This window comes from Eumetopias jubatus, unplaced genomic scaffold, assembly GCF_037043125.1.
Source record: "Eumetopias jubatus isolate StellerSeaLion01/CBP00866 unplaced genomic scaffold, mEumJub1_p1.0 scaffold_7, whole genome shotgun sequence".
Lineage (NCBI taxonomy): Eukaryota > Metazoa > Chordata > Mammalia > Carnivora > Otariidae > Eumetopias > Eumetopias jubatus.
The window spans coordinates 93,159,992-93,179,530 of NW_028274813.1; the positions used below are offsets into that span (position 1 = coordinate 93,159,992).

The 19,539-nt window shown below is 42.3% G+C and overlaps 1 protein-coding gene and 1 pseudogene across 1 annotated transcript; both read right to left on the reverse strand.

The window, feature by feature from the left end:
• Positions 1 to 8,871: 8,871 nt before the first annotated feature.
• Positions 8,872 to 10,953, reverse strand: LOC114206344 (T-complex protein 1 subunit delta pseudogene; annotated as a pseudogene).
• A 2,468-nt stretch (positions 10,954 to 13,421) lies between these two features.
• On the reverse strand, positions 13,422 to 17,047 carry BCL2L10 (BCL2 like 10). The gene is made up of 2 exons (XM_028100007.2): positions 16,586 to 17,047; positions 13,422 to 13,541 (listed from the first exon to the last, which is right to left on the reverse strand). Exons 1-2 carry the CDS (start codon positions 17,024 to 17,026, stop codon positions 13,422 to 13,424), a joined length of 561 nt encoding a protein of 186 aa, XP_027955808.2. The 5' UTR covers positions 17,027 to 17,047.
• Between the last annotated feature and the right edge of the window lie 2,492 nt (positions 17,048 to 19,539).

The following is a 19,539-nucleotide window of genomic DNA, read 5'->3' on the forward strand; positions in this document are numbered from 1 at the left end:
AAATGGGAATAGATCAGCAACACCATTGAGCACAGTAACATTTGCAATATAGGGATCCCAGAAGGGGAAAAGGTAGAGAACGGGGTAGAAAATGTATGTGAAGAAGTACTAGCTGAAAACTTCCCAAATCTAAGGAAGCAAACAGAAATCCAGATCCAGGAGGCACAGAGTCCCCAGCAAAATCAACCCAAGGAGGTCCACACCAAGACATGTAGTAATTAAAATGGCAAAAAATAGTGCTAAAGAGATAATTTTAAGATCAGCAAGAGAAAAAGAAAACAGTTACATACAAGAGAAACCCATAAGGCTATCATCTATTTTTTCAGCAGAAACTTTGTAGGCCAGAAGGTGGCATGATACATTCAAAATGCTGAAAGGAAAAACCATGCAACCAAGAATACTCTACCCAGGAAGGCTACCATCCAGAATCAATGAAGAGATAAAAAGTTTCCCAAACAAAAGTTGAAGGAATTCATCACCACTAAACGAGTCCTATTGGAAATGTCAAAGGAGACTCTTTGAGCATAAAGGAAAGACAATAAGCATGAGTAAGAAAAGTACAAAGGTCAAAATCAGTAAAATCATGCATATCTAAAAAAATCAGCCAAGAGATCCACAAAACCAAAGTATGACACCATATGCCAAAACATGGGGGAGGAGAGTAAAAATTTATTGCTTTTAGAATGGGTTCAAACTTAAATGACCATCAACTTAATATAGACTGCTATATGCATACCATATTATATATAAACCTAATGGTAACCATAAATCAAAAACTGGTAATAGATATGCAAAAAATAAAGAGAAAGGAATCTCAGTTTATCACTAAAGAAATCCAGCCAATCAGGACAGAAGAGAACAAGGAACACAGAAGAACTAGAAAAATAACTATAAACAAGTAACAAAATGGCAATAAGTATATATCTATCAATAATTACTTGGGATGTAAATGGACTAAGCTCTCAAAAGACAGGGTGACAGAATGAATTAAAACAAAAGCAAGACCTATGCTGCCTACAAAAGACTCATTTCAGACCTAAAGACATAATCAGACTGCAAGTAAAGGGATGGAGATGCCTGGCTGGCTCAGTTGGAGGAGTATATGACTCTTGAACTCGGGGTCATGAGTTTGAGCCCACGTTGGGTGTAGAGATTATTTAATAAATAAAACTTAAAAAAAAAAGTGAATGGTGGGCGCCTGGTGGCACAGTCAGTTGAGTGTTTGACTCTTGGTTTTGGCTCAGGTCATGATCTTGAGATCGTAAGATCAAGCCCCAAGTCAGGCTCTGCAATCAGCACAGAGTCTGCTTGGGGTTCTCTCTCCCTCTCCATCTGTCCTCCCCCTACCCCACCACTGCTTGCTCGCTTGCTCTCTCTCTAACAAATCTTTTTTTTTTTTTTTTTTTTTTTAAGTGAAGGGTTGAAAAATCATTTATCAAGCAAATGGAAGTGAAAAGAAAGCTGGGGTAGGAATACTTACATCAGACAAATAGATTTTATTTATTTTTTTAAAGATTTTATTTATTTATTTGAGAGAGAGATTGAGAGAGAGAGAGCACATGAGAGGGGATAGGGTCAGAGGGAGAAGCAGACTCCCTGCCGAGCAGGGAGCCCAATGCGGGACTCGATCCCGGGACTCCAGGATCATGACCTGAGCCGAAGGCAGTCGCTTAACCAACTGAGCCACCCAGGCACCCAGACAAATAGATTTTAAAACAAAGACTGTAACAAGAGACAAAGAAGGACATTACAAAATCATAAAGGGAATAATCCAACAAGACAAAACAATTGTAAATATGTATGCACCCAACATGGAAGCACCCAAATACATAAACCAGCTATTAACAAACATAAAGGAAGTAATTAAAAGTAGCACAATAATAGTAGGGCACTTTAACATCCCATTTACATCAATGGTTAGATCATCTAAACAGAAAAATAACAAGAAAATAGCTTTTCATGACACAAGGAGCAGATGGATCTAACATATATTCAGAACATTCCATCCTAAAACAGCAGAATACACATGCTTTTCGAGTGCACATAAAACATTCACCAGAGTACATCACATGTTAGGCCACAAAACAAGTCTCAACAAATTCAAAAAGATGAAGTCGTATCATTCATCTTTTCCAAGCACAGTGGTATTTAACTAGAAATCAACCACCGGAAAAAAATCTAGAAAGAACACAAATATATGGAAGTTAGATAACATGCTACTAAAGAATGAATGGGTCAACAAAGAAATTGAATAAAAAAATATATGGAGACAAATGAAAATAAAAACGATAACCCAAAGGGTGCCTGGGTAGCTCAGTTGTTAAGCGTCTGCCTTCGGCTCAGGTCATGATCGCAGGGTCCTGGGCTCAAGTCCCACACCGGGCTCCCTGTTCAGCGGGAAGCCTGCTTCTCCCTCTCCCACTCCCCCTGCTTGTGTTCCTGCTCTTGCTATCTCCCTCTCTTTCAAATTAAATAAAATCTTAAAAAAAAAAAAAACCCAAAATCTTTTGGATGCAGCAAAAGCTATTCTAAGAGGGAAGTTTATAGCAATACAGGCCTACTTCAAGAAGAAAATTCTCAAATCAACAACCTAACCTTACCAAAAGTAGAAAAAGAACAAACAAAACCCCAAACCAGTAGAAGAATAAAGATTAGAGCAGAAATAAATGAAATAGAAACTTAAAAAAAAAAAAAAATCAATGAAACCAGGAGCTGGTTCTCTGAGAAGATTAACAAAAAGCCAGACTCTTTAGGGGAGAGAGGGGGGAGGGGTAATGAGCGCACAGTCAAAATCAGAAATTAAAGAGGAGAAATAACACCACAGAATATGAGATAAGAGAATATTATGAGAAATTATATGCCAACACATTGGACTACCTAGAAGAAATGGACAAATTCCTAGAAACATATAAACTCCCAAAATTGCATTAGGAAGAATTAGAAAATTTAAGTAGACAGATTACTAGTGATGAAACTGAATCACAAATCAAAGAACTGTCAATAAACAGAAGTCCAGGACCAGATGGGTTCACAGGTGAATTCTAACAAACATTTAAAGAAGAAGTTAATACCTATTCTTCTCAAACTATTCCAAAAGATAGAAAGGAAGGAAAATTTCCAAATTCATTCTACAAGGCCACTATCACCCAGACACCAAAACCAGATAAAGACACTACAAAAGAAGAGAACCACAGGCCAATATCTCTAATATACATGCAAAAATCCTCAACAAAATATTAGCAAACCGAATCCAATACATTAAAAAAAATCATTCACCACAATCAAGTGGGATTTATTCCTGGGATGCAAGGGTGGTTCAATATCTGCAAATCAATCAATGTGATACTTCACAACAAGAATAAAAACCATATGATCACTTCAAGGGATGCAGGAAAAGCATTTGACCAAGTACAACATCCATCTATGATAAAACCCTCAACAAAATAGGTTTAGGAGAACATAATAAAGGTCATATATGAAAAACCCACAGCTAACAGCACACTCAATGGTGAAAAACTGAGAGCTTTACCTCTAAGCTCAGGAACAAGACAAGGATGTTCACTCTCACCACTTTTATTCAATGTAACTGAAAGTCCTAGCCACAGCAATCAGACAAGAGATAAAAGGCCTCCAAATTGGTAAAGAAGGAGTATAACTCTGACTATTTGCAGATGACATGATACTATATATAGAAAATCCTAAAGACTCCACCAAAAAACCACTAGAACTAATAAATGAATTCAGTAAAGTTGCAGGATACAAAATCGATACACAGAAATGTATTGCATTTCTACTGGTTAATAATGAAGTAGTAGAAAGAAAAATTAAGACAACAGTCCATTTACAATTGCACCAAAAATACCTAGAAATAAACTAAGGAGGTAAAGGACCTATACTCTGAAAACTATAAAACACTGATGAAAGAAACTGAAGATGACACAAACACATGGAAAGATATTCCATGCTCATGGATTGGAAGAATAAATATTACAAAAATGCCCATACTACCTAAAGAAATCTACAGATTTAATGTAATCCCTATCCAAACACCAACAGCATTTTCCACAAAAATATAACAATTCTAAAATTTGTGTGGAACCATGAAGATAGGCAAAGCAATCTTGAGAAAGAACAAAATTGGAGCTATCACAATCTCAGATTTCAAAATATACTATAAAGCTTAGTAACCAAAACAGTATGGTACTGGCACAAAAAACAGACACATAGACCAACAGAACAGAATAAAGAGCCCAGAAATAAACCCATGACTATATGGTCAATTAATTTATGACAAAGGAGTTAGGAATATGCAATGGGAAAAAGACAGGCTCTTCAATAAATTGTGTTGGAAAAACTGGACAGCTGCATGCAAAGAATGAAACTGGACTACTTTCTTATAAACAAAAATAAACTCAAAATGGACTGAAGACCTAAGTGTGAGACCTCAAACCATAAAAATCCTAGAAGAGGGGCACCTGGGTGGCTCAGCTGGTTAAGTGTCCAACTCTTGGTTTTGGCTCAGGTCATGATCTCAGGGTCATGAGATGGAACCCCTTATTGGGCACTGTGCTCAGCGGGGAGTCTGCTTGGGATTCTCCTTTTCTCTCTCCCTTTGCGCCTCCCCCCCATGCACATGCACACTCTCTAAAATAAATAAATCTTAAAAAAAAAAATCCTAAAGGAGAGCACAGGCAGGCAGAGCACAGCCTCTGACACTGGCTGTACCAACTTTTTCTAGATATTTCTCCTGAGGCAAAGGAAACAAAACAAAAACTGTTGGGACTACATCAAAATAAAAAGCTTCTGCACCACAAAGGAAACAAAACAAAGACAACCTACTGAATGGGAGAAGATATTTGCAAATGATATATCCAATAATGGTTTAGTATCCAAAATATTAAAGAACTTATGCAACTCAACACCAAAAAAACCAAATAAGCCAATTTAAAAAATAGGCAGAAGACACGGACATTTCTCCAAAGAAATCCAGATGGCCAACAGACTTGTGAAAAGATGCTCAGCATCCCTAATCATCAAGGAAATGCAAATGTAAACCACAGTGAGCTATCACCTCACACCTGTCAGGATGGTTAAAATAAAAAAACAAGAGGGGTGCCTCGGTGGTGCAGCTGGTTGAGTGTCTGACTCTTGGTTTCAGCTCAGGTCATGATCTCAGGGTTATGAGATCGAGCCCTGCGTTGGGGATCCTGTGCTCAGCATGGAGTCCGCTTAAGACTCTCCCTCTCCCTCTGCCCCTCCCCCCATCCATGCACCTGCAAGTGCACTCTCTCTCTCTCTCAGATAAATCTTAAAAACGAAAACAAGAAACAACAGTGTTGGTGAGGATCTGGAGAAAAAGGATCCCTCTTGCAATGTTGGTGGGAACGCAAACTGGTTCAGCCACTGTGGAAGGTAGTATGGAGGTTCCCGAAAAAATTAAAAACAGAACTACCATATGATCTAATAATTCTACTATTGGGTACTTACCCAAAGAATACAAAAACAGTAATTTGAAAGATACATGCACCCCTATATCCATTTGCAATACTCAAGATATGGAAGCCACCCAAGTGTTCATCAATATATACCACATCTTTATTCATTATCATATACCCACATGTACATACACACAATTAGCCATAAAAAAGAATTAAAATTTGCCATTTGCAATGACATGGATGGATCTAGAAAGTACAATGTTAAATGCAATAAGTCAGTCAGAGAAAGATACCATATGATTTCACTCACAGGTAATTTAAAAAACACAACAGATGAACAAAGAAAAAAAGACAAAAGACAGACTCTTTAATACAGACTCTTAAATACAGAGAACAATCTGATGTTATCAGAAGGGACGTGAGTGGGGAGTGGGTGAAATAGGTGATGGGGTGTATTAAGAATACACTTATCATGATGAGCACTGAGTAATGTATACAGCTGTTGAATCCCTATGTTGTACATCTGAAACTAACACTGTATGTTAATTATGCTGGAATTAATAAAATAATTCAAAAAAACCTAAAACTCAAAAAAGAAAAAAAAATACAAAGAATACATTCTGGAAGTAATAGATGTGTGGGTTGGGAAAACCAGGCAGGAAGATGATGAGGGTGAATAGGGTCCTAAAAGACTTCAAGTTTACAGGGAAGGTACAATTGGAATAAAACTGAGTTTGAAGCAAACATTTACCCATAAGTGCCCACCTAGATTCTAAAAATGCGGGGAAACCTGAGAGAAGATACTAACGAACATATTACTCTTCCAAGTAGACAACTGATCAGGCAAAAATTTGAGGGAACCACTGTTTTACAGGCTGATTGGTAATATTCTCACTTGGAAATGCACTTCAACCCAGCATCCCAAGAATGCCCTGAATGGTCCCATTCATCAGTAGCACATCATGCTAATCATCTTCCTCTTAGGAGTCCAGACTACTTAGTTTATGGAACAACCATCCACATGCTAAAAACAATGAGAAGACTATTTCTTTGTCTTGTGGCTAGATCTTATAGTCACAAACACTCCCTCAAACTGAAATCCCTCATCACTCAGGACTGTCAGTGCTGCTCACCTTTAGGATATTTCTTCTTACCACAGATGATTAACACATGTGTCTAATCCTTCATTTACTCACCTTAGGTTAAATTATGGTTTGAGCAATGGCTGCACAACTCCAGCCTCCTAAAATGCTAGTGGAAAAAAGTGCTGGAAGAAAAGAAGGCTGTCTACTGAAATCAAGGGAATTTTCCAGTACATGGAAAACAACTATCATACCCATTCACTAACCTATACAATTAGCCAAGAAAAGAAAGAGATCAATATTAGGAAAGAAACATTAGTTAGAACTAGTGAGTGTTCAAGATAGCCAGAATTTATAATCTACATTAAATTTCTCTTCAGGATAGCCGTAACCAAATAATAAATATAACAGGGAAAACTGATCCTTTGACTCAGGAATGAATTGAGTTGCACTGGTAACATAAGTCAGTTTAAGCAGAAAAGGGAATGTATGGAGTCCCAAGTAGTTTTAGGCACAGTCACATTGTGAGACATCAGCAATGTCACCAGAACTGTTTCTGCGTGTTCTATCCTAACCCAAATCTCTTGACCTCTGTCCTTCTGTGAGGTCTTCTCTTCCAGTCAGGCTCTCTCCATGCACTGGACACCTCAGCTGAGAAAGAGTCTCCTCAGATAGTATCTGCAGAAATCCTGAAATTAAGTCCGGCTAACTTCACTGAGGAATGGACTCTGTTAGGCCAGGTCTGGGTCATTTTCCCGAACTTGAGGCAGGGTCAAATGGGGAGGAGTCAATCCCACCAGAACCACATGGCCTAAGAACAAAGGAGGGGTAGTCCACCCGCTAAGAAAACTGCGGGTGTCAGGAGAAATGGGGGAGACAAATTATCCTCTCTAGATTCCATTCCCAATAGCAGTAGAACTCAAAGTGTTGGAATACATCTAAGAACATAGGATCTATACGAAGGAAATCATGAGACTTAAAAAACATGAAAGAGTTCACGTTCTTAGACAAGTTCTTCACAATAATGTAAAGATACTGATTTCCAAATTGATCTATGATTTAATCCCATTCTAACAAAAATCCTAAGCAATGTCTTAATGGATTCCTTATAAACGATTTTTCGGAATTTACGTTAAATAATTCACAAAAATAGCCAAGGATTTGTTTTTTTCTTTTCAAAGAACAGCATTGGGGAAACTAGATTTAGACCACTAGGTATTCAGGCATACATTAACATATAGTACTTCAGACAGAGTGCTATTAGCAGGGGAAAAGGCAAGTCAACAAAATAGAGAATACTTTCAAATCAGTAGAGGGAAAAATGGACTATCTGCAATGCTGAAATATCTATCCCAACTCTTAGAAGAAGTAAATCCTATTTTATACTAAAAGAATTACAGACTGGATCAGTGACCCAGAACACAGAAGATTTCCTTTATAATCTTCAGACAAGGGTGACCTTCCTAAAAAAGACTCAAACTCTAAAAGCCAAAAAGGTAAAATTTTAGGATGATTTAATACTGGCAAGAGTGTGAAGAGCTAAGCATTCCCTACCCTGGTGTAAGTTTGGATTGGTAGACTCTATTTTGAATGATAATTTGGTAGTAGCCAAGTTTTAATACACATAAACTGATTCAGAATCTCTTTCTAGGATTCTCTCCTACAGACATAGTCATGCATGGTTATGCACACACAAAAAATTGTGAGATGTTGTTTCTCATAGCCCTTAAGAAACATGCTAACATACAGAGCAATGAAAAGCTACATCAGCTTGATCCCACGACCCTGAGACCATGACCCCAGCCGAAATCAAGAGTCAGATGCCTAACTGAGTGAGCCACCCAGATGTCCCTTGACTAGTCTTATGAACCCTTTCTCTTCAGAACATATAGCTCTGCCTTGCCGTTCCATCCTAGTGCATTCTGCATTATTGCAGAAGTTGATGTAACCTTTCATTGTGCTGGGTGTAGAGGCTGCTTGGGATTCTCTCTCTCCCTCTGGCCCACACCCCTGCCCCCCCACTGCTCACACTCTCTCCCTCCCCTTTCCCTCCCCCTCTTCCCATCGCCCTCTCAAAAAAAAAAAAAAAAAAAAAAAAAAGACATCAAAAGAGCAGGTCCAGTTTTTATAAAGGCCTGAAAGGCCTGGAGGGATACCATACTATTTTTTGAAACCAAGTATTAGTATTTTCATTAAAAGGGTGCAAATACCGTTTCTAGCAAGTGCCAAATGGAAGACCAAGCCCTGGAGTTCAAAAAGGAAACAATCTTCTGAACAAGGAGCACCAAGGCAGTCTTCTACTCCAGCCACACTACCCATGGCCATGACGATGCCAGAGAGCCAGTGTCAGATTACTGAGCGTTTACCACATGAGCAATGTGCACAATGTTCTAGACAGTTTCGGTTGCTAGAATAAGTGCACTGACTGAAATCAACAAAGGCTGGACACCTGTTCTTCCAAAATAATTGGAAATTATTATTATTATTAATTCAGACATTAATGCCTATAGTTTTTCTCCTTGGGCATGTCAGTTTCTTGCTTCTGTTACTGCAGAAATGGGATTCAGGCCAGCAGTTTCAGCTAGTGTGCACAGAAGGACTTCCATTACATCTGCATTAGAACACAGTGGAATTCCAGACCACTCAATGTTCATGAATATTCAGTTAACCATAGAGCCAACTTTAGTTCTGGAGCACCACCTCCCACAAGAAGAGCTCTTGCTTCACTCAACCACAAGTAACACACAGGGCATCATGAATGGAGCACTCTGCTTCTTCAATCACCAATTTATTAGAACCATGCACAACTGTAACTTTTTTCCAGTCCTCTTGAGCAGTTTGCCAGAACCACTTAAATTGACCCGCTCAGCTAGCTCAGCCAAATCCAGCATGTCACCAGTGAATTGGTCAACATGAGCAACTGGCTTGGTTCCAGTTGTCTTACAGAGGACTTCAGTGTCTTCTCTTCCAATATCCCTAGCCACCATAATCTTCATTTTGTTCAGGGAATTTTAATGCAAGATCTCTAAGAGCAGCTCTTAAGAATAGACTTCTGTATGAGAACATTATATCTGGTTTAAAAAATTTGCCTCCCTAAATTTAGGATATAGGCTTCTTCCTTAGCACTGGGTCCATCTGGGCATATCGGAAACTACTATGTGATTATCCCTATCTGTTCTGGAAGCAGATAAGGAAAACCCCGTAAGCCCCATCTTAGCCTTTTCGACTCTGGTTAGATCATCTTATGGGTGAGAACCAGCCCTTCTACCAACTTGTAGTCATCATTTGTCCCACCCAGTTTTGTTATATATATATATATATACACACACACATATATATAAGCTATATATAGTTTATATATAAACTATACATACATACATCATAATTATAAACATTTATTTAAACTAGAACAAAACAGGGGAGGCTGGCTGACTCAGAGCATGAGACTCTTGATCTCGGGGTCATGAGTTCGAGCCCCACATTGTGGGTAGAGATTACTTACATAAACTTGGGGTGCCTAGGTGACTCTGTTGGTTTCAGCTCAGCTCATTTTAGGATGAGATCGAGCCCCCATTTGGGCTCCACGCTCAGCAGGGAGTCTGCTCAGTGGGGAATCTGCTTGAGATTCTCCCTCTGCCCCCTCCCATCCCCTCTCTCCCACATAAATCTTTAAAAAAAAATAAACTTAAAAAGTAAAAATAAACTAGAACAAAAGTTCGCCCATTCCCTGACCCTGGCAACTAACAATATGGCATCAGTGAGGTTGGTTTTTTAAATTTTTTGATTTAATTTTATTTACTCTTTCTAGATTCTACCTGGGAGAGAGATCATCAGTATTTGTGTTTCTCCATCTGATTTACTTCACTTGGCATAATGCCCCTGAGGTTTCTTAACTACTTTGGTATCTCGAAGATCTACACCAGTAGCTGTGGCACAATCACTTCCCTCACTGCATTTCCATTTACTGGAGAAAGCAGACTTTGAACACGAAGAAAACTCTGAGTTCAATGAAGCGCTTCCATTATCGAACAGTTTCTTGGTCACTCAGTTCCACAGGTCAAGAGGAGTTAAGATTTCAATACCCTTTTCCAAATCCTTCTGGAAGGACAATGGAAATGATGGCTGGATGAATCTCTTTCTGAAAAAGCTGCAGACAGGAATCTAAGAGAACAAGCAGCGATGATCATCAATGTGGTACCACCTCCTGCTTCTTCATCTGGGGTCTTGGACAGCTCCACCTGCATTCTGGCTGCTGGATGGAACACTTGCATTTGTTTCAAAATAGTGGCACCATGGTTTGTAATGGCCACATCCTTTCCCATCTTCACTTATTTTTATCCTTTTGGTCCCAGGCTTGTTCTAATAGCACCAGCAAGAGTTGGCCCATGGAGAGACTGCTGAGCAGATTTGGGCTGGCATGCTGGGGTCCTCATGGCGCCTTTCCAGTGGCTGCTGGCAGCGCTGTGGAGCACCCGCTCCAGAGCACCAGTGCTTGGACATGGCAAGCCTGGAGGGTCTGGGTGGGCTCAGAAAGGACAGATGGATGTGGAGTCCAGCTGGCTGCAGAATAATGGCATGCACCATTCACCACTGAAGTGGATTAGAACAGGTCACTCCAAAATATGAAACTTTGGCATATTATTTTGAGCTTAAGGCAACTGAGAAATAGCACACACAGGAAGGGCTCTCTGCCCTCTACTTTTCTGCCTAAGAGCAGGACATAAATTTCCTATGAGAAAGGTTCTTTTTTGTTTGTTTTTTTAAAGAGTGAGCATGTGTGAGCACACGTGGGTTGGGGAGGGGCAGAAGGAAAGGGAGAGAGAGAATCTTAAGCAGGCTCCACACCCAGTGCAGAGCCCGACGCAGGGCTTGATCTCACCAGCCCGAGATCACGACCTGAGCCAAAACCAAGAGTCGGGTGCTTAACTGACTGAGTCACCCAGGCAAACCCCCCCCCCCTTTTTTTTTAGTTTCAGAGGTAGAATTTAGTGATTCATCAGTTGCATATAACACCCAGGGCTCATTACACCAAGTGTCCTCCTTAATGTCCCCACCCACCTCCCCTCCAGCGGCCCTCAGTTCATTTCCTCACCTTTTGATCTGCCCCCCCCCTTTTAAGTCTCTTATGGTTTGCCTCCCTTTCAATCTTCATTTTATTTTTCCTTCCCCTAGGTTCATCTACTTTGTTTCTTGAATTCCACATTTAAGTGAAGTCAACTGTATTTGTCTTTCCCTGACTTACTTCACTTAGCATAATACCCTCTTTTCCATCCACATTGTTGCAAATGGCAAAATTTCATGCTTTTTGATGGCTGAGTAGTATTCCATCGTGTATATATACCACATCTTCTTTATCCATTCATCTGTTGATAGACATCTGGGCTCTTTCCTTATTTTGGCTATTATGGATATTGTTGTTATAAGCATCCCTCCTCTTTAAAGAATTTTTAAAAGTAATCTCTATCCCTAGCATGGGGCTCAAACTCACAACTCCGAGATTAAGAGTCACACGTTCCACCAACTGAGCCAGCCAGATGCATCGAGAAAGGTGCCCATTTATACCAGGAAGGAGAGAACACTCATCACTGGAGATGGAAATCAACACCAAGAAGACTGTACAGACTGGATTAAAATAACCCTCATCTTCCATTAGTTTCCCCCATCTATTTCCTAGTCCTTTCCCCAGAATATACTACCCCTACCAGTCTAATCCCTTTCCTTTGTCTACTCCACGATGTATCCCTTGTTGTTAAAGTATATAAACCCCGAATCTACACATTTCCTTGAAGTTTTCACTCTTCTATAAAGTCTCCTGTAAAAACATCAAGATCCATGTTTTTCACCTGTTAATCTGTCTGCTAAATTCACAGGCATCAGGTAGAGAGCCTAAGAGCTTAGAGTTAAAGTTTTCCTCCCTATCACCTTGCAGGTGATGGGTTGACTGCAAAACGGAAGGTGGAAGTGAAGGACTTTTTATGAGTTTGTGTATTGATTAAATGTTTAAAATAAAGAATTGTATGTATTGTATTTAAAGAAATAAAAAAGGAAATTTTCTTCAATTCAAGTTACTCCTAAGAATAGTCTTATTGGGTGCCTGGGTGGCTCAGTTGTTAAGCGACTGCCTTCAGCTCAGGTCATGATCCTGGAGTCCCGGGATCGAGTCCCACATCGGGCTCCCTGCTCAGTGGGGAGTCTGCTTCTCCCTCTGACCCTCTTCCCTCTTGTGCTGTCTCTCATTCTCTCTCTCTCAAATAAATAAATAAAATCTTAAAAAAAAGAATAAAGTCTTATTAAATCCCAAGGAAAACCAACAATTTTTTAAAAAGATACATACGTTTATTAAAAATTCAAAGATATTTAACAATTTATTGAAGTCAAAAATATAAATTCTTTATAAAATCTAGAAAGGTAGAATTAGGAATTCGATTTCAAAGGATTTAGAATTCCTTATAAAAGTTTTTAATATTACATTCCTTGTCAAACTGGGACTTGGAGGGCTTTTGGCATTCCACCACTGACTGACTGCCTTGAGAAATGAGTCAGCAGTAGCACATGAAACTGGATAGATGAGAGATGCATATTCACTCTTATCCAAAGGTAGCAAAAAGCACCATGTTTCCCACTTAACTAGAATGTAGCTTCTACTGCAATTCTTTAGAGAAGTGAACCTTTAGAATCCATTTTCCCCAATCAAAGAAGAGCCATTTGTGCCTTTGTCCTAATACCTCTGAGTACTTGCCAGGAGTTAAAACTCTGGCTGAACCATCACCACAGGACTCCTTAGATGAAGGCAGGTAAAAATGTCTCAGAAGGTGGTTTACTCTGTTCTATTCTTTCACATCTCAAATTCAGTTGGCTGGTCACAGTTAGGCAGGTAGAAATGCGTTAAAAATTTCAGAACTCACAATAACCTTTTCCAGAAGTAGATTAAGATCACTGCTGTAAAGCATGACAGAAGAGCCTGGACCAGCATTCTTTTCCAAGATGGCAGCATGGGTGTGAAGAAGAGACAAAAGCCATCCTATAAGGGGGAGGGAGAAGGGAATTAGACCGTTTCAGAATGCCCCACGCCTGGACTCAATGAAACACACTGGCACTTCTGGATTAAACAGCAAGGTAACTCCTGGATTTAAAGAATAGAAAAAGTAAATACTGACCAAGAGGCAACCTGTACTTAGGAAGCTGAGTTAGGATTTGTAACGAATCCAACACAGGGGAAAAGGAGAACATAGGAGACAACTTTGTCACAGCAAGAATACTCACTTTTTGATCTGCCCCCCCCTGCCTTTTTAAGAGGACACCAAGCCCCACTACACACCAAATAATCTGATTAAAAATGGGGAGAGGACCTGAATGGACCTTTCTCCAAAGAAGACCTACAAATGGCCAACAGACACATGAAAAGATGCTCAGCATCACTCATCAGGGAAATGCAAATCAAAACCACAATGAGAGGTCACCTCACACCAGTCAGAATGTCTAGTATCAAAGAAACAAGAAATAAGAGTAGGCGAAGATGTGGAAAAAAGGGAACTGTTGGTGGGAATATAAATTGGTGCAGCCACTATAGAGAACAGTATGGCAGTTCCTCAAAAAAATTCAAAATAGAAATGTCATACGACCCAGTAATTCCATTTCTGGGTATTTACCTGAAGAAAACGAAAACATTAATTTGAAAAGATATATGCACCCCTGTGCTCATTACTGCAGTATTTACAATAGCCAAACTATGGAACAACTCAAGCATCCATCGATAAATGAATGGATAAAGATGTGGTATATTTATACAATAGAAAATTACTTAGCCATAAAGATGAATGAGATCTTGCCATTTGCAACATCATGGATGGACCTAGAGGACATTATGCTAAGTGAAATAAGTCAGAAAGACACAAAAAACATGATTTCAGGAGCACCTGGGTGGCTCAGTCATTAAGTGCCAGCCTTCGGCTCACGTCATGGTCCCAGGGTCCTGTGATCAAGCCCCGCATCGGGCTCCCTGCTCAGCGGAGAGCCTGCTTCTCCCTTTCCCACTCCCCCTGCTTGTGTTCCTGCTCTCGCTCTCTCTGTCAAATAAACAAATAAAATCTTAAAAAAAGAAAACATGATTTCATTTATATGCAGACTCTAAAAAAAAGCTGAACAAACAAAACAGAAACAGGCTTATAAATACAGAAAACTAGAGGGGAGGTGGGTGGGGAGATAGGCAAAATAAAAAACATGAAGCATTTCAGATTTATTTTTATTTATTTGAGAGAGAGCGGGGTGGGGGGGGGAGAGAAGGGGAGCGGGAGAAGAAGCAGACTACTCCCATGCTGAGCAAGGAGCCTGAGGCAGGGCTCTATCCCAGGACCCCAGGATCCTGGGATCATGACCAGAGACTAAGGCAGACGCTTAACCAAGTGAGCCACCCACTATATTGTACACCTGAAATTAGTAACACTGCCAATTATATCAAATTTTAAGTTAATAAAAATTTAAAACTTGCAAAGAAAAAAGAAACCTAAGAGGAACGTAGACTACTTTATCACATTCTTTCCTGAGCCAAGGGCAGATGCCATTTGGGAAACTGGCAAATCACTAGGTTGAAAACAATCATCTAAGACAATAAAGCAAGCAGCTCCATTCAGATAAACGGAGAAGAAAGGAATGGAAGTACAGATAGGGGCTTTTTTTTTTTTTTTTTTTAAAGAGTTGGGGAGAGAGAGGAGTGTAGAGGGGGAGAAAGAATCTTCAGCAGGCTCCCACTGAGCCCGAGGGGCTAGATCTCACAATCCTGAGATCAGGACCTGAGCCAAAAATCAAGAGTCTGAGACACTTAACTGACTGGGCCCCCCAGGCACCCTGAGGTAGTGGCATTTTAACTGTAGCTAGGAAGAGGTGCGGGCATGTCCCCTTTACGTAATTGGGGGAATCTGGGCCTCTTGATGTTAAAAGATTATTCCTTAGTCAATGTTAATTAGCCAAAATAACAAAAACAATGACCTCCTCCCAATTAATTTCCTCTTTAACTGCAAAGGACCCTCAGGGGCCAAATGCCTTCTTAAGACAGGGCTCAGGTCCGGTTCTTAGAGTTCACAGGCCTGAAGAACAGCACACAGACCAAGAAGAATACGGGTTAATGCTAACACCTCGAACTCTTCATATAAGGTCAGGGTTCCGATTCAGGTACTACCTCTCCTCCATAAATGGGGCCGATTTCGTCACCACAGGTGATGCCAACCGCCAACAAGAGCTAAATTTCCTGCGGTGTCTTCCTTAGTTCCTTTTTTAACTTGAGGAAGAGAGGAAAGGAACAGGAAGGAGTCTAGCTCAGAAACCAAGAGGCATGCTCTCTTCTTACTGAAGAATGGTGGTGGGCTTTCCTTGATCATTAAACCGGTTTAAGAGCTGCAGGGCAATGGCCTGCCCCTCTAGCCTAGACCACAGAAATCAATGACCTACAGCTGAAAGCCATAGCAGCTGGTTATCACCCAAAGAAGGACTGGGTGCAGAGGATTAGAAGTAAGGAACTGTGAGTCAATACCACCAGTGGGTGCCTGCGCACACTCTCCAACACCTCTGGCCGCGGCTCTTCCCGAGGGGTGTTGGGGGCTGGGCAAGGGGATGCCTTTCCCACTTAACGTTTTAGGCTGGTGCTCTCCACCCTGCAGCGCAGTGGCCTCTGTCTCTCCAAAGGTTGCTTAATAAGCAGAGGAGAAAGAATCCACCTGGCCCAGGGCCGCCCCACTGCTGATTTCACCAGTCTATGAGCAAAGCATCCCGACCCTAACGTAGGCGCATCCTAAAACCCCTAAAACCGGCAAGGCTAAGGCCACAGTGGGCCAACCAGGTCGTGCGCATGGGCTTCAGAATGGGTTAGTAAGAGAGCCGTCTAGCAAGGGCGGTTTCTGCCAGTGTGACTCCGTCAGGAGAGGAGGAAACCAGACTTAACACCGAAAGTCCTCGTCTTGCTGAAAGGAACGCCTCACCAAGTTGAAACCGCTAGGGCCCTCCCGGTGGTGGCCGCGTGGGCGCGTCCCCGGCTGCCCGTCCCCCCGCTTCCCGAGTCCTCCCCGCGCTCACCCAGCCGTCGTGCGCCTCCAGCCAGGCGCGATGCTGTCCTGTGAGCCGATTGCAGAGGAAGTCCACCAGGCGCTCGCAGTCCTGGCGAACGGTGGCCTCCCAGTCCCCCAACTCCTGTTCCTGGTCGATCCCCGACGGCGATCCCTCCAGCAGTGTTCCCGCGAAGGTCAAGAGCGCCACCACGCGGCCCCAGCTTAGGGGCTGGGGGTGGGCGAGTATCTCCCGCTCCACCTGAGCCACCAGCTCGACGCGGTTGCCGCGGTAGCCGCGGTAATGAGACAAGAAGCGCTCGTGACGCTGCAGTATCTGGGCGGCCACCGAGCGCAACACCGCGGCCTCGGGCGTAGACGGCGCCCGCGCGGGGGTGCCGGGCTCCCGGGCGCAGTACTCTAGGTAGTCGGTTAGCAGCCGCGCGGTGCGCTCCTTCAGCGCGTCCGCCATGGCCTGACCTCTCCCCGCACGGCCCCGAGCCGACCCGACCCGGTTTTCTAGGCCTGGCTGCGCCTCCGCCCAGGGAGGGGCCGCCTCGCCCCGCCCCGGTTCCGCGCGCGTGGCAGTTGTTTTCCTAGGTCGGGAGAGGAGCCTTTCGTGGGAATCCCATTTGCACCTGTTCCGGCCCCAAAGGCCAGGCCCGGTGGTGTGCACGCGTTCACACAGCGATCAGAAACAGAATGAGACTTTTGGGGGGATTATTGTTCAGCTCTGGGCCTGGGGACTAAGAACCCAGAGGGGAGAGTCTGGGAAGTTGAGCTAGACTCTTGCCTCCTCTTAAGAAGAGGTTGACAGGGGCGCCTGGGTGGCTCAATCGTTAAGCGTCTGCCTTCGGCTCAGATCATGATCCCAGGGTCCTGGCATCAAGCCCCGCATTGGGGTCCCTGTTCGGCGGGAAGCCTGCTTCTCCCTCTCCCACTCCCCCTGCTTGTGTTCCCTCTCTCGCTCTTGATGTCTCCCTTTCAAATAAATAAATAAATAAAATATTAAAAAAAAGAAGAAGAGGTTGACAAAGGCTACCCGCAGCCCTCCACTGACGACTCCCTTGCAAGCATTATTAGCACCTCTCCGCTGGACAGAAGCAGCCAGGTGTGGGCTGGATCTGGCACATGTGGCAGGAAATAGGATCCTTCTCTTGCAGGCTGTGGGAGTGCCAATACTAGCTGTATTCATTCATTCGCTCATATTTATTCAGAGCCTGTTAGCACTGAAACGTAATGGAGAACAAGGCATGTGGCCCCTGCTCTCAAGAACCCTACAGTCTAGTGCTGAAACAAAGAAACAGCCCCCACAGTAGAGTTTAATTATCACTATAGTAGGAATAGGTGAGTACTCAGCTCCAGGATATGCTTCCGGTAGCTACCATTCCTATATTGCTTAGAATTCTCTTTACTTTTTACTGGCCAATTCCTTATTACTCCAAGCCTCTGTTATAGTTAATATTTCTTACATTAACCTTTCCTTTCTCTGTTCATGATACTCTATGGCTTCTTTCTCCTGATTGGACCTAGACTGACACAGAATTGGTATTAGCAGTGAAAATTCTGGGGCTGCAGTAGTCTGGATTATGTTGAAATATCACACTTCAGGGTGAAAGAGGAGTTGGTGCCCCTTGTATCACCTACAAGAAAAAAGAGGCAAGACATTTGGGAGGTCCTTTTGGATTTTGGAGGCAACATACACCACATATGAGTGTGTGAATTGGACCCATCTACAGGCTGGTAGATTGGGAGGAAGAAGAGAAGGTTCTGTAGCACATTTAGGCTATAGTATGAGCTGCTCTACCACCTAGGTCTTATGCTCCAACAGATCAAATGATATGTGTTGTGTCAAATAGGGATCCTGTATGGACACTCCAGTAAATACCAATAGGAGGATTATAGCACAGACCTCTAGGTTTTCAAAGAAAATCTGTGTCCTCTTCCGCAGATAGCTATTCTCCTTTCAAGAAGCATGTTCTGACTTGCTACTGGACCTTGGCAGAGCCTGAATGACTAACCATGCGATATCAGGTGACCATGTAGCTTGAGCTCTCAACACGTGGATGTTGTCTGACCTACCTAGGCATAAGGTTGGGCATGCACAGCAGCAATGTGTCATCAAGTGGAAGTACATAGATAGATAGATAGATGATAGATAGATTATATATAACTGAACTCAGGCAGATCCATTAGGTACAAGTAAATTGCATGAGTAGGTGGTTCAGGGTCCTGCAACACCAATTCTTACTGCTTTGCCTCCTCCCTCATTCCATACCTATGACCTCCAAGGGATTGCTTATGATCAGTTGACTGAGGGAGAAAAACTCAAGCCTGGATTACAGATGGGTCCGCAAGTGGACAGCTGGAGCGTTACAGCCCCACTCAGGGGTGACTGTGAGGACATTGGTAAAGGAAAATTCTCCCAGTGGGCAGGGATTCAACCCAGGTATTTGACTGTCTGCTATGTCTGGAGGAAGAGATGGCCAGAGTACATATTTACACTGATTCTTGGGCAGTTGCTGATGGTTTGGCTGGATGGTCAGGGCCTTGAAAAGACTAGGATTGGAAGATTGGTGACAAGGAAATCTGGAAGGAGGTATGTGGCTGGATCCCTCTGATTGGGTACAGACTGCAGATATTCAGGTCCCATGTGAATATTAGGAGCAGACTCTTAATAATCAGATAGACAAACTTCTGTGCTTTGTGGAGTCAGAGAGCTTCTTTACCCAGCCAGCATGGTGCTTGTTCTGTGGGCCTGCAAACAAAGAGGTGATGGCAGCAGGGAGAGCATATGGCAACAGTGGAATTCTCCCTACAAAGGTTGAGTTGGCCACTGGTACTGGTGGGTGCCTGGTCTATCAACATCAGTGATTCGTTTATAGTGAGCCATATGAATTTCATCAGAAGGGAGTATAAATCTCTGTGTATTGAGCTCCCGCCTGAACTGTTTTTGACATCTTATGGGTTCCCTTGTGGAGGTCA